Raw genomic sequence first — 25,828 nt, 5'->3', positions numbered from 1 at the left:
CCGAGCAGGGCCGCCGGGGGCGCTTGTAAAGCCGGGCGGCTGCAGCCTCGTGGCTAAGACTCAGTCGGGCGGGGTGGCTGTTTGCAGGGTGAGAGCGGGGCCGCCAAGGTAGCCGGGATGGTGGAAACTGTCTGTCAGCCAGGCAGGGACCCTTCTCGAGGAGCAGGGCCGCCGGGGGCGCTTGTAAAGCCGGGCGGCTGCAGCCTCGTGGCTAAGACCCAGGCGGGCGGGGTGGCTGTTTGCAGGGCAAGAGCGGGACCGCCAGGGTAGCCGGTATGGCGGAAGCTGTGTGTCGGCCGGGCAGGGACCCTTCTCGCCGAGCAGGGTCACCGGGGGCGCTTGTAAAGCCGGGCGGCTACAGCCTCGTGGCTAAGAACCAGGCGGGCGGGGTGGCTGTTTGCAGAACAAGAGCGGAATGGCGGGAGCTGTCTGCCGGCAGTGCGGGGACCCTTCTCGCCGAGCAGGGCCGCCGGGGGCGCTTGTAAAGCCGGGCGGCTGCAGCCTCGTGGCTAAGAACCAAGCGGGCGGGGTGGCTGTTTGCAGAACAAGAGCGGAAAGGCGGGAGCTGTCTGCCGGCAGGGCGGAGACCCTTCTCACCGAGCAGGGTCGCCGGGGGCGCTTGTAAAGCCGGGTGACTGCAGCGGCGTGGCTAAGAACTAGCCGGGTGGGGTGGCTGTTCGCCGAGCGAAAGCAGGGCCGCCAGGGTAATCGGGATGGCGGGAGCTGTCTGCTGGCTGGGCGGGGACTCTTCTGCCGCGCTGCTCTGGGCCGCCTGCCGCTTGCAGAAGCGGCGGGTGGCCGCGGGATTGGACTCTGAGCCCGCGCTGCCGGTCAAGTTTCACTTGTCTGGGGCAAACTGTCACGTCTAATAAACTTACTAATTCTCGGCAGGTCTCCTTTCAACGGAATTTTGCTAGAAGATCCTCAGTAGGTAGAATGTAGCTGTTTTAATTGGTGTTTCTGATCCCGTTAATGTGGAGATATTGAAAGTGCAGCTTCCTCGCCGGCCGCCATGTTGGATCCATCCCTAAAATACTTTTTGATATATTTTATTTTTGCAGTTTTCAAAAGTGTAGGGCTGATTCTGACAAATTTCCTGAAAATATGTTTTTATTTTTAAAAATGGAAGGGATTCTTTATTGCTTCTGTCATCTACTTAATTGAGAACAGAAAATTTACTGGTTCATGTTTCTTTCACTTTTTTCACTGAGTGGATATATTTGTGTCTCTTTGGTGGTCTTGTTTTTTTTTTTTTTGTTTTGTTTTGTTTTGTATCTGAATTGTAGATTTTTGAGATTCAAACCAATGTTTTTAATATGGTAAAATAAGATATATACCAAGTAGCTTAATTGTATCTCTTGCTATTTAATTTTGTTTTTTCAACAAATGAGTTATAACAGAGATAAAAAGTAGATATTTTCAAGGTTACCATAAAGGAAGTGTGTAAAAACAGAAAAAAAATTAGATAAAATGGAAAAGTCAACAAAATATATGCACTTGGGCTTCTGAGTAATGTGATGAATTTCTGGCTGAATGTTATCTAATGTGTGCTGTCATTGTGTACATAAAAATTTCAGAGTGAAGACTTAAATTCTGAATGGTCACATAGAATTGCTTTTCATCTCTAATGTGTCTTAGAGTTTTTACCAGGGGTATTAAAGGATCACTATACTCCTTATTGTGTAGTGTTCACTGACTTTGAAACTGTTTATGAATTCACTTTCCTGAAAACTTTAAAAATCTGAGAAAAAGTGTCTTGTAAAACATAAAATAATCGTATATAAGAATAGTATATTCTGTTGTTTAAATGGTATCTCAACCTATAAATAGTGATATTAAAAATATATACTTAGAAATATGTGCACATAGCAAAGAAAATTTACCAAAAACTGCATACCTATTAATATTCCAGCCAAAATGTCACTAATAACATTTTATAATTTCTCAGTATTATCTATTAAATTCTGTATGTGCTTTATTATTGTCAAAGTTTTACCACACTGCCTACATTTTGTAATATATTAGAAATCTTCTCTTTTTTTGGTACCATTGATTGAACCTATTTACACTTAAGCACTGAGACAAATCCTGTGCTCCCATGCCCTTTTTATATTTTTATTAGAGAGAGTGTTTTGCTGAATTACTTAGAGCCTTGCTAAGTAGCAGAGGCACTATTTGACCTTGTGATCATCCTGCCTCATCCTCCCAAGTCACTGGAATTATAGGTGTGTACCACCATGTCTAACATATATTAGCAACCTTAAGATTGACACTTGTTTCTTTTTGTTTTATAATAACCTATGGTTATTTTGTACAAAAATTATGCATTGTATTTTGGAATGTATAATGTGAACATAAACATTTATAGTATTTGCACGAAGTGTACAAGAAAATAAACAGTCTGTGGTAAGGAATTTATTTTGTATTTAGTAAACTCATATAATATTGGCTATAATTAAATTGAGATGATAAGATGGAAATTATAATTTTCTTAGCAACCAGTAAAAATGAAATATAGTGTCATTGAAATACTAGGAAAGAATAAGCTAAGTGGAATAATTATTTGTCTAAAATTATTGATGGCACCACTCATCCTAATGGTCCAAAATAAGAAATAACTCAAATGTTCTTGAATGTTGAAATGAACTATTTGTAGTGCATCCATGAAATACAAAATCAGTTATCAATATAAAGGAACACTTTACTGAAGCACACATGTTTATTGACTCTTACAGCAGCTGAATTTAAAATTATATTGCATTATGCCAGGCAAAATAAAATTATAGTTTTTATAATACATTACAGTAACATCCTTCTGGGGAAAGCAAAGTTGCATGTAAAAGAAAAAAAAATTTGGGGGGGGGGCAATGATGTAAATACTCTGTGCTTAAGACTAGTGAATATTTTTAACATTCTAATTTGTTAAAACTGTATAATGTATTTCTATGACATTCAAAATATGTACATAGGACATCACCAAAAAATAAATATACAAGGAGGATGGCTGGCCTTTGTTGTGAAATGGGTAGAAGCATACAAAAAATAGAAATGGCATATAATAGGCAGGTATTAAATCTGGGTAACTGGTAAAATATTTACTTTTTTAAGGTACATTTTACATTTATGTAATAAAAAATTCTAATGCTAGTTATTAAGAACCTTTTTGCTCTTTGGGATAGTAGATGAAAAAACTGATTTAGACTGTCCTGAGCAAGGCTGATTCAAAATGTGTTTACTTTTGAATAACTTCTGAATCTTTACATAAATGTGTTTTTTTTTGTCGTTTTACATGTGCATCATACTTTAATGAAAATTTTAAAAGATATGTTTCTGAAATAATTATATTTCTCAGAATACTAGTAACAATTTATGATTTGGTATGAATCTCAAATTGGTTATCTTTCTATTTTAATATTTTATCATTCTCAAGCATTTACCCATGTTCTAACACTTGGACATAACTTTATTTATTTATTTAATTCAGCAACCATTTGGTAAACATTATTGTTTTTATTCATTTTTTCCCTCAGTACAGAGGATGGAAGGAAGTATCACCAAATACACACACACACACACACACACACACACACACACACCAGTGGGGAGATATACACACACACACATACACACACACACACATTCACTGGTAAAATATTCAGTCACTGAACTTGCAATCCAAAAGCATAATGCACATTTATTTCTAGGATTATTGGCATGCAGTACAACACATGGCTTAACACATTTTTTTAATAATTTTCTCCATTTAAATTATTTGATAAAATGATATGTTCGTAATCAAGGCACTTAAAACTGTGCCTAGTGTATTCCCAGTAAGTTTTTACCTGAGTTAAATTGGCAAAATGAATCTCAATGATCAGTGTATGCAAAGGATATCAATAATATAATACTGGCACTCTGGTTTGAATAATTGCTCAATAATAGTCCATATATTTAAGGTTTATTTTCTTTTTGTTTTTTAATTGATAGTAGTTTATTTTATTTTTTTAATTAATTTTTATTGTTGGTTGTTCAAAACATTACCTAGTTCTTGATATATCACATTTCACACTTTGATTCAAGTGGGTTATGAACTCCCATTTTTACCCCGTATACAGATTGCAGAATCACATCAGTTGCACATCCATTGATTTACAAATTGCCATACTAGTGTCTGTTGTATTCTGCTGCCTTTCCTATCCTCTACTATCCCCCTCCCCCCTCCCCTCCCCTCTTCTCTCTCTACCCCCTCTACTGTAATTCATTTCTCCCCCTTATATTTTTGTCCCCTTTCCCCTCACTTCCTCTTGTATGTAATTTTGTATACCCCTGAGGGTCTCCTTCCATTTCCATGCAATTACCCTTCTCTCTCCCTTTCCCTCCCAGCTTTCATCACTGTTTAATGTTAATCTTCTTCTCATGCTCTTTGTCCCTACTCTGTTCTTAGTTACTCTCCTTATATCAAAGAAGACATTTGGCATTTGTTTATAAGGGATTGGCTAGCTTCACTTAGCATAATCTGCTCTAATGCCTTCCATTTCCCTGCAAATTCTATGATTTTGTCATTTTTTAATGCAGAGTAATACTCCATTGTGTATAAATGCCACATTTTTTTAAATCCATTCATTTATTGAAGGACATCTAGGTTGGTTCCAGAGTCTTGCTATTGTGAATTGTGCTGCTATGAACATGGATGTAGCAGTGTTTTTATAATAACACAAAATTATTTTGTGTTATTATAAAAACAAGGTTACTATAAATTACAAAGTCCCAACAGGTATAATTCTACATACAAAGAGTGTCCCTATAGTGTGCTCTTTTTAGGTCTTTAGGGAATAGACCGAGTAGGGGAATAGCTGGTTCAAATGGTGGTTCCATTCCGCACTTTCCAAGAAATCTCCATACTGCTTTCCAAATTGGCTGCACCAATTTGCAGTCCCACCAGCAATGTACAAGTGAACCCTTTTCCCCACATCCTCGCCAGCACTTGTTGTTGTTTGACTTCTTAATGGCTGCAAATCTTACTGTCCTATACAAGGCAGATTAAAACTAAAGTGTTTTATAAAATTATTATTGCTAAAGTGTATAAGAAAAAGCATAATTTTGTCTAGGAAATTTGACTTTTGTCTCTCAGTATTTACAAGCATGAATAATTCCCAACTATTAAAAAATGGTCTAAAGATTCTTCAATGTCAGGCTAAAAGTTGTTGGCCGCTATCCAAGAAACCAGAAAAACCAGTTTAGAATGAAACCCCAACCTGGGAGACTCTCCCAAGGAGACCAATGAAGCTGCATCTTTGGGAAGTTCCTCCAGGGAAAAATAAACCCCCTTCATTGGTCTATGTTACCTCAACTCTTTTCAGCCTTCATGAAAAAGACCCCCTCAGGAAAAAGGTCAGAAAATATTTAAAATTCTATATTTGTTATATGCCTAGTTTAATATGTTTTTCTGATTACCTTCTCCTTTATTCTGAGTCCAATTTACAAGGGTTAACTCTCATTCTAATAGGTTTAAAAAAATAAGCTACAAGGCTTTTTTTGTCTGTTTGCTTTGTGTGGGTGCACCAGTGTACTGTCTGTCTATATGTGTATTGCCATGTCTACATATATTTGGTACAAAAAAAATTGACATATGAGCTCATAAATTAAAATTTTAAAAAATGGATCCAAATACTTTTGGTTAATATAATTTAAAAGATTCAATTTAAATTGGGAAAATAGATAAAAGTACAAATGTCTTTAAAGTTACTAATGCACAGTTTTGTTTCTAGATGTTTAAAGAGCTGTTAAAATGTTAATGTCTATAAAGTGTCTGATATTCATTGTCTCTAGGGTTTTTATTCAACAACAACAACAACAACAAAAGATTACTAATACTATTCAATGCACTTGTCTGATACATTGTTTTAAAAAGAAGATATGTAAATTTCATCTAAAAGTATATAAGATTATTCATGGATCTGTTTGTTAAAGACATCTAATTGGTACAAAGTTAAAATGCTAACTGTTAAATATAATATCAAATACTCTTAACTCTTTAAATTCCATAAGGTAAAATATTTAAAGAATGTTGGTGTTTTCATAAATTGGTAAACATAAAGAAAGTTTAAAATTATTTTGTGTTATTATAAAAACAAGGTTACTATAAATTAGAAAGTCCCAACAGGTATAATTCTACATACAAAGAGTCAAGATTCTTCAATTGTATTTCAATTAAAGTACTGCAACAAATATTTCATATTTTTAAAAGGGATTAATTTATCTAAGTTCAAAAAAATATAAGGGTTATTTCAAGGTACAAAAAAAGGACCAATGGGTTAAAAGATTATTTAAAAAGTTCTAAATATAAAAATATATTTACTGAAAAATCTTTCCAGGTTAAAAGTTTATGTGGAAAAGTAAAATTATAATACATCTAAGTAAACAACAAAAGGGTCTAATTAAGTAATATAAAGCTCTATAATAAAAGACAAATATTAAACAGTTTATATGTAACTAAGTTGATTATATATATGTAACACAAATATTTAAAACTATTCAAGGTTGTTCCCTAAGGACAAATAATAATGTACTGCTATATTTATATGTTAAATTGATAAAAAACTTCTAAAAATATTAATTTTTATTAATTAATTACATTATGTCTGTTAAGTTTTATCCCCTAGAACAAGTAATCTTGGAAAAATTAAGGTTTGTACATCTGTAGCTAAACAGCAACTGTTATTTTAAAGTATTGTCTTACTTTACAAAGTCTAGATTTTCCTTTAAAAGCTAACCTTGGTTAATATAAAAACATCAATAAAAGTGTGGTACATTTTTCTTTTTTACAGATTAAGTGTCTTCATATCTCTCAGGTATACAAGTCTTTACGGTAAAAGGTTTAAGAAAACATTTTATCAAGGTGGTATTCTCCAAACTAAAATTGTCTGTATTGGTAATTTAAACTTATAGAGATAATAGATTTTATTGGAAATTTATTTATATCAATTGATATTGTGCAACCAAATCTTATGTTACCTTTTACCCTAAATTTAAAAAGTAATGAGAGCCTAATCTATTTAAAGGTTAAATATTATAAAACATTCTGCCACTTTTCCACATTAAAAAAAATGTTAAGTGTTCTCAGCCTTTCCTTAATTAATGTTTTAGATGTATGTCATATTGTGCTAGCTAACATTCATAAAGAGTCACAAAACAATATGTGTAAACTTTATAAAACTAGATCTAAAAAGAGAAACAAAGATCAGCTTTAGCACTAAAACACTAAGATTTGTAAAAAGCCCTGCCTTACCTGAGATAAGGCTCTGCCTCCCACCTTACAGCATGTCAAAATAACTTCAAAGGAGGCCAGATTTTAGTTAATTTAAAGTTATACTCAAAGATTAATTTGATTACAAAAATTACTGTGATCTCTAATAAAAAATATAATGTGTAACTCAGCCACGGTTCAAAATTGTATACAAGCTAAATATGTTTTTACTGTTGTTAATTTCACTTTGTATTCTCATTATAACTAAAAAATGTGACCACTACACTAAGAGCAACCAAGAGACCTTTACTGTGACAGTCTGATTAACACAAGAGAGAGAGAGAGAGAGAGAGAGAGAGAGAGAGAGAGAGAGAGAACTGCAAAAGAGAGAAAAAGGGAGAATGAGAGAGAAAGTGAGAGAAAAAGGAGAGAGTAAGAGAGAATGACCTGGCAAGAGAGAGTTTTTATAGTCAAAATCTAATGGACTCTCTGTATCTGCAAGCTGCCTTGTTGGTGTACAGTGATTAGATCATACAGTAGATGCTAAGGTGTCATCTTCTGCCTTCAGGCAGATCTTCAGCATTATGTAAATTAATAAATAAAATAAGGATATTGTGTTATGTTAAAAATTAACTGAAAAGTTATAAAGATTAAAGTCAAAGCCCAGCATTCTTACTTTAAATCTGATAAAACTGACTTGCTGGATGTTTAAGGCCAAACTTAAAAATTAAGGGTAAGATAAAAAAAGCCGAAGAAACCAATATTCGGCTCTTGCCCTCTAAGTCAGCCTGAACCCAGGACAGGGGAAAAAGCTTTGCAAATTCGGGCCACATAACCTCCCAATAAGGGAGATTAATGAGACCAAGGGAGAACAGAAAGCCAATGAGTGTACATGCTGCAAAACAGGAGGGTCATTTGAAAAGGAGACGTGCCTGATGCTTCCAAGGGAAGCCATATGGTCAGCAAGACCATCCTAATGCAGATGACAGTAACATAGCTAAAATGCTGCTCACATGTTCCCCAAGAGTGTCCTCCAAGGAAACTCAGCTGACTCTTACCAAGAGATAGGAACAAGGTCAGTTTGTCCAGCTTGGTCTTAAACACCTAGCAAAAACAGTTAAAACCAAAGCACAGCCATTCCTGGACATTTAAAAAGAAACAACAATTATTTTAATGTAACTTAAAATGTACACTAGTGTTAGCATCTCCCAAAATAAGAAAGACTGGAGGCAACACAGAAAAATTCTTAGGCAAAAATGCCTGATAACTACCAATAAAAAAACTGCCAGAAGTTTTTAGTCAGTTCAAGGCCTACAGATCTTCCTAACTTCCTACACAGATAGATGTAATTAATATTTATTAATATAATTATCTAGCCTTAATTAACAAAAGGATCTTTACTGAAAATAGTGTCATGTAAAAAAGGTATTTTTACAAAAATCAGATGACATTAACTAATTTAACTAAATGTTGTGTCTACATTCCTGATAATTCTGACAATGTTAAAGATTTATGTTCCCTAAAAAAGAGCCTTATTAGTCTTTGGTAGGCCTTGTTATGGGGACATTTTCTCAGGTCTTCTGCCTCCTGGTAAACAATTATTAATTTCTTTCATTTTCATGATATTCATGGACAGGTTCCAGATGCTACCACTGCTATTTTGAATTAATCTTACTTCAGCACTCATGTATTTTTGTTTCTCTCATAGAAGTGCCCACCCATGGTGACTTTTCTCCTTGTTCTTCCTGAACCAGATTTTTACCATGGACTCCTTGACCCACTCAGTTTCTAGAAAGGGACTCTAAACTGTTTGCCCACTGCACAACGCCCCCCTTTCAGCTAGAAGTTGCAAGAACGGTCATGGCCCTTTTCCCTTACGGCAGTTGGAGGTCCCTAATATTAGAGGAAAAAATATGGTCAATATAGATGTTCACCAATATGTCTAGCTCAGGAAGATGTACCTGGAAAACTGCTTCCAAGATCACCCTAGGTGATCTACCAAAAAGAGACACTTGCTTCTACAAACCAACTTATAAGTGGAAAAACTCCCTATTCACCAAAGATTGTGCTTCCTGTCCCACTTTGAACTCCTTGACTAAATCTCCAAACTGTCAATAACTCTGAACTATGTAACCTACTATTTTGATGGAGAAAAGGGAAAAGAACACCTGGACTTATTAAAAGGCCAGGCCCCACTGATTTATCAACATAGACTGGCTGCCCCCATTTTAGTTCCCCTACTAACTGTTTTGGGAATAGCTGGATCTACTGCTTTAGGAACTGCAGGTCTTGTCACAAGCTCTAAAAATTTTAAGTCCCTCAGCCATCAAATAAATATAGATTTAGAAAAATTAGAAAGGTCAATCTCCAAACTAGAGGTTTCACTAGACTCTCTGACAGAAGTAGTCTTACAAAACAGATGAGGTCTAGATGGTCTCTTTCTGAAACAAGGAGGACATTGTATGGCTCCAGGAGAAACTTGTTTATATGCAAACCATTCTGGGATAATAAAGGACAATTGGGCGCTTGTGAGAAACAGGTTAAAGGAAAGAGATGAAGCACTAGAAGCTTCTGGCAATTGGATCCAAAACCTATTCTCATGGTCCCCTTGGTTGGCTATCATCATTTCAGCCAAAGTTCAGCCCCTAGTCCTTCTCCTGATTGGTATTATTGTAGGACCCTGCCTCTTACAAAAGAATGTAGATGAGGTAAGACTTATGGTCTTGTGAGCCCAGTATAGTCCTTTAGACACAGAAGGAAAAAAAATCTGAGGCCTATGATGTGCAAGATTGACATCAAACCTACTAAAACCAGTGGGGAATGTGATAGTAGGAACAAATGTGACTCCATTTTGTTTTATGACTTCATCCTGTAAAACAACTATGCCAAATAGAAGAGTCATGACTGGAGCAAGATGTTCTTTTCTTTTTGCTATAGAAACCTTTAAGAACATGGAACTAACTAATGGGGTATTGTTTCTATAGCTAGGGTAACGGGGCTCTGTTTCTGTAACTGGGGTGACTGGGCTAACTGTGATTGGTTAGACTTCCCTTCGCTTGACTGCAGTGTCCCGCTTCTGTAACCTGGCTTGCTTGCATTGGCTAGACCACCTGAACATCCCTTTTGCAGTTTTCAGGCTTATAAGGAGTGCCTTTGCAATTGTGTGGGGCTGATCAGGGGAACAGCTTCATGTTCTGGTCAGCCGCCACCGGTGTGCTTCAATAAAGGCTTGATTTGATTATATATGAGTGGTCTGGAAGTCAGTTTATGAGACCCTGGGACAAAGCTTTAAATATAACAGAAGAAATAGCAAATAAATAAGGTGAAATGAAAATGGACCAAAGGAAGTTAGAGCATTCATATCTTTCTGGACATATTGTGACATGCCAGAAATCACAACAACCTGGAGGTTGAGGATGAAAGATCAAAACTGAAGCTTAGTGTAGCAACTTAGTGAGAGACTGTCTCAAAAAAAAATAAATAAAAGGTCTAGAATATATCTTAGTTGTAGAATACCACTGTACCAAAAAAAAAAAAATCAAAATTCCAAATGAAGTATCCTTTTCCCTGAAGCCAATGAATACTTAGGAGTTTTAAGAAAATTGTGTGTATGTTGGTTTGGGCCGCTATGAGATGGCTCAGTATTCTTAGAGTTTCATATAAAGGAAATTATCTAAAGAATACCAACCTCTTTTTTTAACAAATATCTTGTTCTGATCCCTGAATGTAAAAGTGTTCATTTAATATTATATTATGTAAAACAATGGGAATATTCAGAATAAGAATCTGAATCAGCATATTTAAAATAGTGAGGATCTTCTAAATCTTATTGGGAAAGGGGCTCTTCTATGGCAGAACATAAAAATTGGAGGTAATATCTTCAACCACTTATTTTCAAAAATGTCCTATATTGTGTCCCATTTTTCTCTAACATTTTTTTAGATTCTATGCAAGGATTCAATTGTCAACTTCCAGATTTATATAATTTATAACAAGCTGGTATACATAAGCGTGTTCTTTTTTTATCAGAATAAGTAACTTGAGTGAGTAAATGTAGAGACCCCTTATTTATAGGAAATTAATTATAAATATTAATATTGTTCTATTCTGGGGCTTGAAACTGGTACATAAGTTAGTAAAATTTGATAGTAGTGAACACCAAACTTGTGGGATCTGTACTAGATGGTATCAGAACCGAATTATTGGACTACTAGTTGTTGAAATATTGGTTGTTGTTCAAGTTTGCACATTTGGTATCAAAAGTGGTTGCAGAGTCAGGAAACGTTGCACAAACTTGTAATCATGTGATGTGGAAAAATTAGGTAGCAAGAAAGTAAATATGATTCAAGACTCAGTAATTTAGAGACCCTAAGCAACATTGTAAGCCCATTTGTCACAATTAAAAAACATCAATTTTTTTTGAAATGCGTTTCAGGTGTAGAATGCCCCTGGATTAAATCTCTAATTTTATAAAAATGCTGTTTCAGAAGAAAGACATCACAGATCTGAATGTTAAACTAACTTCATGTATGTGTTTGTTCACTAGTGATAACTGAGACCCTGGTAAAAGGAGTATTTCCAAGCTATCAGAGAGGCATTTAGGGTGCCAGAGCCTTTCAGAATTTTTTTCTTAATGGCTTAGTATTTTCTCACTTTCTCCTTTGAAATGAGCCAAGTGAGGATTCAGTTTCACAGTGAGAGTAGTTTAATGAATCTGGGAATGTTAAACCTGATGTGTCAGTTTCCTTATGAACTGAGAGATTAACAGTCTATTCACTTAATTTGCTTTTTTATTTTTTTTGTTGTTATAACTTTGTGCCATGTGATTCAAGTTGACCCAAGTACCTAAGTGTTTTGTAATAGTTTGATAGTTAAAATTTTTATTCTTTTGTTTTAGAAGTGAGTTGTGATGTTGAAAAAGTAATTTTTTAAATACACTGTAGATTTATGTTATATTTAAGTAATTAGAAGATAGACAACTTTGGAGATAAACATTCAAATAATTATGTGGACTGTTGAAAGTTTTGGTGTGTCTTTAGTGATATCTAATGTCTTCGACACACTAAGGTAACCACCATCATTTGAGTATTGTTATTACTTATAATTTTGTTAAGCATATCTCAAGTATCATTGCTTTGTTTGGTTGTGCTTCTTTTGAATATTCAATAACTAATTGCAACTATTATTTATCCTTTGGAATTATGTTGGATTTTTTCCCACTTTTTGTGCTTCAGTGTTTTGCTTCACATGTGCTGCTCCCTGGGTTTCATTATAACAAAATTAGCCACCAATTTTACTTCTTATATATAATGAATTATTGGGGCTGGGGATATAGCTCAGTTGGTAGAATGCTTGCCTTTCATGCAAAAAGCCTTGGGTTTAGTCTCGGGCACCACAAAAAAAAGTATCTTACTGAATGGTTGACATCACTACCATATATGAAAGCCAACTCTTTTAACTCTCATTAATATTTGTATGAAATTAAGTACTATGTCATTAATCATATGGTTTATGTAATATGTATTTCTTTATTTTTATTTCAGGAGCCATTGACATTAAAAGATGTGATCATTGAATTTTCGGAAGAGGAATGGAAATTCCTGGACCCCTCTCAGCAGACTTTGTATGGAGATGTGATGTTAGAGATCTGTAAAAACCTACTCTTTATTGGTGAGTCTAAATTTCAATCAGAATTTTTAATTGAAACCAATATTTATTTTTTTAACTTTATAGAGTATCTTATGGTAGCTTCTATTCTGCATTAAAAAGTTTGAATCTTGTTTTTAGTACAAAGATTGGGCATTTGTTTATGTGGAAAAGAAAATGTTAATTTTTTTTCTTTTTATGTTTAACCTATCTCTTCTAAGTAGTGCTCACAATGTAGAGAACGAAAATGATTTCAAAGTATTTTAGTGTCTTTGTCTAGACAAAAAAATGTTTGAGAAAATAATTTTGTAGACTCTTATAGGATATTTACTCTTTCTTTTTTTCCTAATGAGGGTAACACTAAAAAGACTTTTTTTCCTAATGAGGGTAACACTAAAAAGACTTCTTTAGTTACCAAGAAAATAACAAAACATGACATATTCCATCAAAAATGTATTGATGTCTCTATGTAATCTTTGGTCACCACGTGGTCTCCAACAAAATAACCTTGAGATTCGAAGAGAAGTGACAGTAGACATGTCAAGTTGGGTAGAAATCAATGAAGCAAAGAATACAAACAAGAGGTCCAAAATTAAAGAGGAATTCACGTTTAAAAATGTTAATTGATAAGTTAAAATCTGACAGAAAATATTTTTTTCAAGCCTAGGTTTGTTTCAGTTGTAATCATTAAAGGTTACTTCATGGTCTCTATTTACCATGCATATCAGTTATTTAAGCTCCCTCTTGTTCTTCAGTGATCTCCCTACATTTAAGTTAACAAAATATTGTAGGAAAATCAAAAGAAAAGTGGCTGGGGATGTGGCTCAAGTGGTAGCTCGGTTTCCTGGCAGGCATGCACCCTGGGTTCGATCCTCAGCACCACATACAAACAAAGATGTTGTGTCCACCAAAAAAAATAATTAATTCTCTCTCTCTCTCTCTCTCTCCCTCCCTCCCTCCCTCCCTCCCTCCCTCCCACTTTCTCTCTCTTTTTTAAAAAAAGAAAATCAACGGAAGACACAGACAAGTGACAGGAAATGTGGCATAGTGACAGAGAGGCCGAACTGCCAAGCTTTATTTATATCAACAGGTTAATTTAGGTCATTGGCATCACTAGTACATATTGTTCACTTTATTACTAGGCAGATTACAAACTTAACAACATTATGCAGCTTATTTCTCAGTTATATACTAAGTTGCAATGTGCAGTGTTAGGAGTTTTGTTTAGCTCTCAAGAAAGTCTATTGTATAAAGTTACTGTTTTATGGACAGGTTTAGATTCAGTGAACCATTGTGCTTGTCTAAAAAGAGTTTTTTTTAATTCCAAGGAGTTGTGTGCCAGAGATTATGTTTCAGGCTGAAAACACTCTTGTGCAGAGCCTTTTCAAGCAGGGCACTGCCATAGCAGCTTTACATTGCACATGTATTTAATTACTTGACTAGTTCCTAGGGAAAATTGCAGGGCATTCTAAGGCAGGGAAACAAAAAATTGTCACCCCTACAAATTATTCCACAATGACTGTGAGGATATGCATAACCTGGCGTTTATTTGCATTTGGAGGCTCCCTAGAAAATCTGCTCATTTCCAAATATCTCTAGGCAAACCATTGTAAGATATTAATATTAGAGGAGAGTTTCTTTAATATAATTTAAATATTTATTTATTCAAATTTTTCTCATCAGAACTTTATATGAATGCTTATATTGAATATTCTGTAAAGTTTTTTTTTTTTACCATGTAACGAATAACAGTATTTCACAATACCTGCTCCTAGTGGTTATGTAAGTATAGCTGATCAATGTGGTTTAAAGAATAATTTTCAGGGCTGGGGCTGTAGTTTAGTGACAGAGGGCTTGCCTCACACATGTAGGGCATTGTGTTTTATCTTTAGTACTACATAAAAATGAATGGATGAAATAAATGCATTCTATGCATCTATAGCTACAAAAAATTAAAAGAAAGATTTCTATTGTATTACAATTATTCATAATATTATAGGTAAAAATTCTCTAATTCTTGTGTCTTTTTTGACTCTCACACTTTAGAGAGCTTCAGTGTTGTTCATTATGTTTTCTCACATTAATGATACTGTTTTTGTTTTTATATCTATATGTAATAATTGAATAGAAATTATCATGACTTGTCACTTTGGGACAACATTAGGTAAAATTAAACTGCATGTGACCCATATGCCAATTTTCAATCAAGTTTTCTATGCTTTTACTTACAAGTATAAATATTACCCATGTTTTATATATGATTGTATATTGTCTTGATTATTTACTCTGCTTTTGTGCTTGATCATGTAATGTATCCAAATTTTGTTATATATATAAACACACACACACACACACACACATACATACATACACATACATACATACATACAAACACACACATACACATACACATACAGCAGATTGAACACAGAGGTTCTTGTAATATTGAGCTACGTCATCACCCCCTTTTGACTTTTAGTTTGAAATAGACTCTTGCTAAGTGGCAAAAGTTGGAATTGTATTTCCATGTTTAAGCCTTCCAAGTAGCTAGAATTAATGGCATATTCATCATCTCTACATATATAAATCTGTTCTTTTGTCTAGGAGTAAGACTTTAGCTTTTTAAAGGTACCATGAAGATGTTTACAATTCTTTTATCTTTTATACATTTGTCAAATATGTAATTGTGGTCAAAACTGTATATCTTTGCTGAACTTATTATCTTACATATTTTAAATATACTGGTCAGTTCTGTTCATTCAAAATTTTTTGTAACTTTTTTTTTTCTAGAGAATTTGTATCACATTTTTTCTTCAAACAAGTTCTCCTTTTCCTTACTTTTTCATCCCTAATACCATTCCTTTTGGTTTTCATATTTGGCTATAGTAGATATCTCTCAGAAGTAGAATTAACTGGTATTTCTTTTTTAGGGGGGGTGTGAATTACTCTTTTACTTAATATATTCTCCTAAATGTTGATCATTGTAGATATTATATAATTTATTATCTTTGAAAAGATTTCTAACTTTTTCATTCAAAATTGCCTTCATGTAGCCATTTGAAATGATATTTGATTGGCTTGCCATATTGATCTCTTTTGAATGTTGTTTAATGAGAATATGTCTGTAAATATATTTTGACTTGACCATCAAGTTGAGGGCTAATTGATATACTTTCAATTTTATTACTCATGGCTTTCTCATTTAACCTCATTCCATTGAATATTGTAGCTTTTATTATTTTATATCAGGAAGCATTATTAATTTTTTATTAATAATATTCTAAAGAATTTTTTTTATTAATAATATTCTAAAGAATTGTTCAAATAACTTATTTTGTTTACACAAAAATAATATTGATTGTTTGGTGTTACATATACTTCTTCGATTTTGGGGGATGCTACTGGCACTTATTTTTTAGAACAGGTGCTTAACCACTGAGCCACATCAATAGCTCTTTTTGGGGAAGGGTACTGGGGATTGACCTCAGGGGCACTTGTCCACTGAGCTACATCGCAAGCACCATTTTTTATTTTAAATAGAATCATGGTCTCCTTGATTTGCTTATCACATTTCTGTTGATGAGGCTGGCTTTGAACTCACAATCCTTCTGTTTCAGACTCCCAAGCTGCTTGAATTACAGGTGTATATTACTGTGCCTAGCTGGTAGCTATTTTTATATTTTATTTTGTGATAGTGACTAGGTAAGTTGCGTAGGGCCTTGCTTAATTGCTGAATTTGGCTTTAAACTCATATTCATAAATTTTGAATATCACTTTCATTTTTTCCTTCCAACTTATTATTTTATGTTACAAAGCAACTTCAAAATTTTAATATCTTAAATTTTTTTATATTTTTAACCTGATCTTTTTGGAACAATATTCCATACACTATAAAAAAGATTGACTCTGTAAACCTAATTAGTTTTTAATGTTTTCTGAAGTTTTTTCATTCTCTGGGTCGTAATGCAATTATATTTTTTTATTTGCATCAACTGGGGATTGATGTATCCTACTATTACTGTGTTGTTTTTTTATGCTGTTGAATTTTTTTCTGTGATTTCTTTCTAGAATTGTTTTTCTGTGATTTCTTTCTATAAAAATATGATTTGAGTTATAAATGTTTCTACTATGATTGTATTCCAGTGATTAGTCATATTTATCTTTATATGATATTCTACTTTGTATCTCATTTATTTAATTATTATCACCTTTGCAATTTTGAATGTAATATTATATCATTTTGTTTTTAGTCTTTTTGTTACCTTATATCTTAAGAGAACTTTATGTAGATTTGCATCTGACATAGTTAATATATTTTTATTTTATTTTAATATATTCTTTTAATCACATTGTTTTCTGATTACTTGTTTTCAAATTAGGTTATTTCTACATAAATTACTGATGAGAAAGAACTTATTTCTCTAGATTTCAAATTTTGTTGATATTTATAAATTTATCTACTATAAAAAACTGTCTTAATTTGTATTTCATAAATTTTATGATGATTTTTTTATTTTGTGTGGGTTGAATATACTCTTTATTGTGTGAGCTATTATTTTCATTGGTATTTTTTTATTCAAAATTGGTTCAACTAGATCATTATAGTCATTTTGTAAAATATTTGGAATTTCAAAGTAAAGAAAAAAAGGTGATGTGCAATGATATATAAATGTAATTCCATATAACTAGAAAGCTGCGACAGTGGAATGCCAGTTTAAAATAAATTTCAGCATCTTTTTGATAAACTATCATTGAAAAAGTATATAGATATAGTTATAGAAATATAGAAATAGATATATAGAAATACAGAAATTCCTGTGGATCTAGTTTGGTGATAGAATACCCCTGTGTTCTCTTATGAAAAAATCCCCCCAAAGATAAAAATATAAATAAACAAAAAAGAGATATACATTTCCTGAAATATTTGAGTCACAGGTGGAGTCTGAATATGTTGAAGTTAAGGGCTATGATTTGAAATTGTTGTAGTAATATTAGTCAATTTGCATTTTGTCCTCATCTGTGGTGGTATAATTTCTTATGGTAATTTTCAAAATTCTCAAAGCTTTTGTCATCATATTGTAATAAAATCTATATATTTTTTGAGTAATAATGGCCTTGAATCATACTTTTCTCTTGCTGTTCCCCCCCACTTTGATAAAGTTTTATATAATTGCAGAGTTATTCACCATAGTAAGTGAAATAACTTCCTATTATTTTTTTAGGTATGACTTCTAATCAAAACCAAGAATTTTCAGGAGAGCAAGAAATAAAATATTCTTTGCAAAACTTGAAAAAGCAAAGGTATGGAAAGCAGGACAGTTAATACTTGGTTTTAAACAAGAAATTTAAATTGAAAGAGAGGGAAGTTCAGAAAATTTATCTGAATGAGTGGAAAAAACATGAAAATTATTTATTCATAAAATTACAAGTTCATCAGTTTATATTATTACAAACATCTAAAAAGACTGACTGCTCAACTAGTGCCATTCAGTTTTTATTTGGTTAAACTTTAAATTACTTTTTTGTAATTCTAAAATATTTACTACTCAGTATTTTGTGTAAAACCACTTGCAATACACAAAATTTTAAATTGCAAAAATATGTATCAAATTACATTTACACAACGTTTACAGGGCATTATGAAGCTGTATCTTAAAAATATCTTTAGAAAAATAAAGACTAAACCAGTTTGCTCAGCTTTTAAATAGGATTAGAATAGAAATAGGCATTATAATGAAAAACTCAAAAAGTTATAAAATGCTTATTATCATTTACATTTTGAAAAGTTTTGATGATCTCTACATAAGTGCAGGTTAGAGAAAAGTGTACAGATCATTAATTTAAAGTTGCAGCATTCTAATCTGTCTTTTTTACAAAGTAATAAGAAGGAGATTTTCTAAACAGTATAGACAAATTGTCTTTTAATTTAAACACGTGTGTAGTATTTCTACTTAAAGAAAAGAAAAACATGCAGATCAAGAAATGCTGCAACAAGCCTTTCTAAGACATTTGTGTTGAAAAGAACAATTCAGCAATTAAATGTGTTTACAGTGAAAGTTTGGTAGGTATTGCTTTTTAGATGCAATAATAATTAAGTAAAAAAAGGAGAAGAGAAGCAGTTGAATCATTCTAAAACACATCAAATAAGCATACAGCTCATCTGTTTTGTATGACAATCGAAACACAGAAAAGTCTCAGGAACTTTTAGCACAGTCTCCCAGAAAACCCATAGCCCAAATGGCTTGTAGGAATGCATAACACCCCAAAAGCAGACATGAGGGTCTTGTGAGAATCGTGAAAGTCTTCTGACACTTTTCTGGGATTGTGATAAGAGGTATAAAACATGCCTGGAATAGAAGTAGTAGGGATGCTGTGGGGCAAATTAAGAACAATGAAGGGCTTAAGCTAATAATTGTATAACCCTTTGAGAAAAGTAAAGCAGCCACAGTGGTGATTTAAGACAACCTTTGAATGAGGAATGGCTTACAATTAAACTTCTCCTCTGTAAGAAAAAAAGATCTATAATGCCTTTTTCATTTCATAATTCTGTCTACCATTGCAGAAGCCCACTTCTGTACAACTTTCTCCCTGAAACTTGGTAGTTTGAGTCAAAGGTGCTTGTAAATATTTACTTATAATTTTAATTCAAATTGAAGCAGTCTTTGTGTAGTTACCAATGTATTTATGGCTCATAGGTTAGCATCATTAGGGCTGGGGATGTGGCTCAAGTGGTAGCATGCTTCCCTGGCATGCGTGTAGCCTGGGTTCAATCCTCAGCACCACATACAAACAAAGATGTTGTGTCCGCCGAAAAACTAAAAAAAAAATAAATATTAAAATACTCTCTCTCTCTTTCTCTCTCTCTCTCTCTCTCTCTCTCTCTCTCTCTCTCAAAAAAAAAAAAAGTTAGCATAATTACTCCATGTCATGGGACATCAAGCATCCCACCTGAGTAATTTGTTTTTTGGAAGGTGATGAGCCATCTGAAAAAAAAATAAGTATCTGAAATAATTAGTAAAGGAATATAAGACCTGGCAAGAACTTATGTTAAAAGAGGTAAAACATCTTATAGATTCTCTAGACCACATAAGTTCTGAAAAACAATTGCTAGATAGTTTTTCCAGTTCTTTATTTAAGGGAGTGTGCATCAAAATAGGAATAAGATTTCAACAGGAAGAATCTTTCTTGAGACAGGTTGATTGGCATTCTGACATGTCTCACCCATCTCTGTGATGCTAAGTGGCTATATGGCTCCAATGGTTGATACCATCTCCAGTGCCATGCTGAATTTAGACAAAACTAGGTAGTATATAACATGTACTGGATAGTCTCAACCCAGCTGGATTTAAACTGTGAGTTCAGAGATACCAGACTTTTTTCCCTAAAGACTTCCATGCTTTTTTTTTTTTAATTTAATGACAGTTTATAGATATCTTTCAGGAGCTCTATCTGACATGCGCTGCTTCATCTTTCATATCAACAGGTATTTTGACCAGACTCCTAGTGAATATCCCAAAAGATCTATGCATTTTTGTGATTTTGGGTGGAATGGGAAAAATATTTTCCAAGTGTGAGAAACAGAGACTTCCTGGATCCTATACATGTCCCTAGTGAATCCTGTTGCTATTAGATTTTTCTGAGGCCCTAAGACTACTTATCTGTGCATCTAAAGGAATATGTTTTTGACAAATCAAAAGTATTCTCTAACTTATTTCAGTGAGCTAGTTACATAGAAAGAATTTTAAAAACACCCTCAATGATAGATATTTTTGCTGGAAAGTTGAGCAGCCCAGCTCAGATGAAGTTTGTTCTTTGGCTTAATGAAGAATACTCTGACACATCAGGACAATGACTATGTCCCAGTGCCTGCAGGATTCCCCACAAATTAAAACTAGACAATAGTGTGTTGGAGGCAACGTGGATCTGTAGGGATGTGGGACATTGGCTAAGCTGGAGAGAGACAACAACACATATGGCAGTCACATTTGAGGACCTGTGGGTGCTTGTGAATATATTTGAACAGCATTTGTAATTATACCATTCCTCTAAAAAATAAAAAATTTGCAATGGAGTCTATTTCATGCTATAGTTAGTCACTGGAATAATTTAAAATTCACCATTGAGTAAATATCCACAAAGATTTCTTTAGACAATTTAGATTAAAAAGAAGGAGAAGGAGAAGGAGAAGAAGAAATTTCTGAGTTTTAGTAGTCTCCCTGATAATTACTTTACAAATATGATGAAATTAACAGTTTCTCCTTGTGGCAATGCATGGAATTATAATGAATGTGGGAGTAATTGTACTTTCCTAATATTGCTTTATTTAAAAGTAGAAAGAATTTTAAAAACACCCTCAGTGATACTCAAAGAGAACTATATTTATGATAAATCTTTTAGGACCTGTAGACTGTCTCTACCCTAGGTAATTCAAAGCATAATAGATTTGGTGTAAAACAATGTAAATTCTGTGAAAGTCATTAAAATTGTCTTCTTTTTTTAAATCTTAGAAATCACCCATGTGATCCTTTAAAAGAGCTTTTCAATGACAAAAGTAAAAAAGTTTTTAATCCATACCCAAAATTTATTTATCCAAGCTTTTATAATCAAGAGACAAATTACAGCTATAAGGCATGTGAAATCATTTTTAATAAAACTACAAGAATTCCTGAACTACAGAGAATTAATATTGGTGGGAAGCTCTACAAGTTAAAAAAATATGTAAAAGCATTTAAAAATAACTCAATTTTTTATCAGAGCAGTGATAAATCCTTCATAAGTAAAGAATGTGAAAAATATTTTACTCAAATTCTATGTGTTACTAAAAACAATAGTCTTTACAATGGAGATAAACCTTACAAATTGAAGAAATGTGAAAATGTCTTTAAGTGTTGCTCAAACCTCTTTAAACACTACAGTAATCATACTGGAGAGAAAATCTGGAAAAGTAAAGAAAGTGTCAAAGCTTTTAATAAAAAATTACACCTTCCTGAACAGCAGAAAATTTATACTGGCCAAAAGCCATACAAATGTAAAGAATGTAAAAAAACTTTTGATCGAAAATCATGCCTTATTCAACATCAGAAGATTCATACTGGACAAAAGCTATACAAATGTGAAGAATGTAAAAAAGCTTTTAATCAAAAATCATGCCTTATTCGACATCAGAAGATTCATACTGGAGAAAAGCCATACAAATGTAAAGAATGTAAAAAAGCTTTTAATCAAAAATCATGCCTTATTCGACACCAGAAAATTCATACTGGAGAAAAGCCATACAAATGTAAAGAATGTGAAAAGGCTTTTAATCGAAATTCACACCTGACTGAACACCAGAGACTTCATACTGGAGAAAAGCCTTACAAATGTAAAGAATGTGGCAATGCTTTTAATCGAAAATCACACCTTACTGAACACCAAAGACTTCATATTGGAGAAAAGCCATACAAATGTAATGAATGTGGCAAAGCTTTTAATACAAAATCCTGTCTTACTCAACACCAGAGAATTCATACAGGAGAAAAGCCATACAAATGTAAAGAATGTGGCAAAGCTTTTAATACAAAATCCTGTCTTACTCAACACCAGAGAATTCATACTGGAGAAAAGCCATACAAATGTAAAGAATGTGGCAAAGCTTTTAATACAAAATCCTGTCTTACTCAACACCAGAGAATTCATACAGGAGAAAAGCCATACAAATGTAAAGAATGTGGGAAAGCTTTTAATAAAAAATCATGCCTTACTCGACACCAGAGGATTCATATAGGAGAAAAGCCATACAAATGTAAAGAATGTGGCAAAGCTTTTAATCAAAAATCTTGCCTTACTCAACACCAGAGAATTCATACTGGAGAAAAGCCATACAAATGTAAAGAATGTGGCAAAGCTTTTAATCGAAAATCACACCTTACTCGACACCAGAGACTTCATACTGGAGAAATGCCATACAAATGTAAAGAATGTTGCAAAGCTTTTAATCAAAAATCTTGCCTTACTCAACACCAGAGAATTCATACTGGAGAAATGCCATACAAGTGTAAAGAATGTGGCAAAGCTTTTAATAAAAAATCATGCCTTACTCAACACCAGAGAATTCATACAGGAGAAAAGCCATACAAATGTAAAGAATGTGGCAAAGCTTTTAATAGAAAATCACACCTTACTCGACACCAGAGACTTCATACTGGAGAAATGCCATACAAATGTAAAGAATGTTGCAAAGCTTTGAATCAAAAATCATGCCTTCCTCAACACCAGAGAATTGATACTGGGGAGAAACCATACAAATATCTCTAATGTAGCAAATCTTCTAATTGAAGGTCACTCCTTAGTCAACACCAGAGGCTTCATATCAGAGAAAAAACATAGAAATTTGGAGAATGTGGGAAAGCTTTTAATCAAATATCGTAACTTATTTGAAACCAGAGAATTAATACTAGGAAAAAGTCATACAAGTTTAAAGGATATGGCAAAGCTTTTTATCAAAGATCACACATTTCTGAACACCAGAGAATTCATACTGGGGAGAAACCATACACATGCAAAGAATATGGCAAAGCTATTCTATTATGGAAAGTATTGTTGTTCACCAAATATTCATACTGGATAAGAGCCATGTAAATGTTAAAAATGTGGCAAATTTTCAGTATGCTTCAAGTGTTAACAAGAAACAGATCATTCATACTTGCAACAATTCTCACAAATACATAGACTGTAAAAGTCATTTCCTGTAAGATGAAACCTCATTGGTCACCAGAAAGTTCATACTGGAAAGAAAAATTACCATTGCCCAGAGATAGCTCCGCAGTACTGACTCCATAAAATTCCAACCCTTGCCCTTCTGGCCATTACTCATTAGCCCATGGAAGTGGGCAGGAAGCATGATTGGATGATCTGGTTTCTTTCCTTCTGTGGACCTCTCTAGGTTCAATTGTCATTTCCTCAGTTTCTCTGTATTGATTGAATTCAAATCATCTTTTTTTTTTCAAAAGCTATATTTGTACTACTTGTACCAAACCAACTCATTAATAAAATTATCTTATGCCTGAATTCTATGATCACATCAATTTTTTTTTCCATAATCTCAGCTGGACACAATGGTCTTTTGTCAATGTCTTATTTATTTATTTTATTTTATTTTTGGGGTATACCGAGGATTAAATTCAGGTGCACTCATCGACTAAGTCACATCCCAGCCCTATTTTGTATTTATTTAGAGACACAATTTCACTGAGTTGCTTAGGGTATCACTTTTACTACTAAGACTGGATTTGATCTTGTGGTTCTCCTGCCTCAGCCTCCTGCACTACTTGGATGCAAGGCATGCATCCCTGAACCCAGAAATCATTGTCTTTTGCTTTGTAGTTAATTAAAAAATTTTTACTCAGGGTTTCATGTCCATAAAAAGCATTCAAAAGATGGTTTTGTCAGACTTCAGGCATCAGATTCTGGCTTTTAAAATGTCCTGCATGATACATCTTAGTTTTCTACATCAAATGCAGAGTTCAAAAGTTTGAAACCAGATGGTGGAGAAAAAAAGATATTGAACAGCAAAATGCAACACATGGCGTGGTTAAATCCACACATGTAGTGGCTATAAATGCTAACACTAAATAGACATCAAGAGGCCTGTCCATGACCTCTGAGAGTCCTGAGCCTCCATTCAGACTTTGAGCCCCTGAGCCTTCAAAGGGTCTGCAAAAATGAGAGTGAAGCATACTACCTTTTCCCACGCTTAAACATACTATTGCATTTACTAGACACACCAGAGGAAGAACTGTGTGTCTTTGTACCAAAGTGTGGCTCTACTTGCATATATATGACATCTGTTTTAGAGAACACTGATGTTCTTTAAAACAGATGTCATATATACCTAATGAAACATAGTTGCCCTTTTTTCTCTTAATAGAAAACCACAGCCCTGCACATTTTTAAAACAATTTTGTTACAGTTGAAAAAAAATAAGAATGGTTAAATAATTGTGTCAATGAAAAGCATTTGAACTGATGAGTCCATCCTTCCAGTAGCACTTACAAGGATACAGTTGTGTCACCCAGGAAAAGGCAGGTCTGTCCCAAGCCACACTGTGAAATCTCAGAAAGTTACATATTTCCCTGGACCCATCCTCGGTTCTTCAAGTTGCTTCAATCAAGTAATGTTGTTTTTAACGGTTAATAAAGTATAAGCAAATCTACTGCAGTACTTCAGGTTCTTTCAGTATTCTGGAAGACTCAAACTTCAGCTGGGCACACTGGTACACACTTTTCATCCAAGCAGCAGGGGAGTTCATGGAAGGAGAATCACAGTTCCAAAACCAGCCTCAGCAATTTCACATGAATCTAAGCAACTTAGGAAGATCCTAACTATAAATAAAAAGATTTGGGAATGTGGCTTAGTGGTAGAGAGCACTTTGGTTTGATCCCTAGTACAAAAAAAAAAAAAAAAAAAAGACAAAGAGGCTCAGGTTTTGTGGTCATCAGAGTCAGTTTAAGAAGTACATAAGTCTGAACAATTGCATTATTTAATTTTTTTAAATTATATTAGCTATAGTTACTTAGTGATCACCATAGTACTATAAAGCACAGATACCTCCACTAACTTTTACTGTCACAGAAATACCTCCATAAGAATCCCACAATATTAAGATGATGCCTCTGTTGATGCAGGGATTCATTTGGTAGCCTCTGTTCAATTACTCTCTCACAACAGGTGTGCACGTAACCCCTGAAAGTTTCATTAATTCAGACTCAAAAATCATGGCTTACTCAACACCAGAGAATTCATACTGGAGAAAACCCATACAAATGTAAAGAAGGTGGCAAAGCTTTTAAGAAAAGTTTATGCCTTATTCAACATCAGAGAACTCATACTGGCAGTGGATACACGCAGTGGACACTGGGCATTCTAGAGGCATTTTTATTTTCAAGTAGGGAATAG

At 33.8% G+C, this 25,828-nt stretch overlaps 1 protein-coding gene across 1 annotated transcript; it reads left to right on the top strand.

Moving 5' to 3' along the window:
• Positions 1 to 275: 275 nt before the first annotated feature.
• LOC143387186 (uncharacterized) lies at positions 276 to 25,828 on the top strand. Its single transcript, XM_076841785.1, has 5 exons — positions 276 to 287; positions 12,790 to 12,916; positions 18,115 to 18,193; positions 21,808 to 23,134; positions 25,652 to 25,828. The coding sequence occupies exons 1-5, from the start codon at positions 276 to 278 to the stop codon at positions 25,826 to 25,828; spliced, it is 1,722 nt and encodes a 573-aa protein (XP_076697900.1).

Source organism: Callospermophilus lateralis, unplaced genomic scaffold (assembly GCF_048772815.1).
Source record: "Callospermophilus lateralis isolate mCalLat2 unplaced genomic scaffold, mCalLat2.hap1 Scaffold_121, whole genome shotgun sequence".
Taxonomy (NCBI): Eukaryota; Metazoa; Chordata; class Mammalia; order Rodentia; family Sciuridae; genus Callospermophilus; species Callospermophilus lateralis.
The sequence above is the reverse complement of the archived record's forward strand: the minus strand, read 5'-3'. Positions and strand labels throughout refer to the sequence as shown.

Bases quoted from the DNA above. Each gene is read 5' to 3' on its own strand.
- LOC143387186 (XM_076841785.1), top strand. The intron at 12,917-18,114 runs GTGAGTCTAAAT...TTATTTTTTTAG, and splicing joins TAAAAACCTACTCTTTATTG to GTATGACTTCTAATCAAAAC. The intron at 18,194-21,807 runs GTATGGAAAGCA...TAAACACTACAG, and splicing joins CAAAACTTGAAAAAGCAAAG to TAATCATACTGGAGAGAAAA.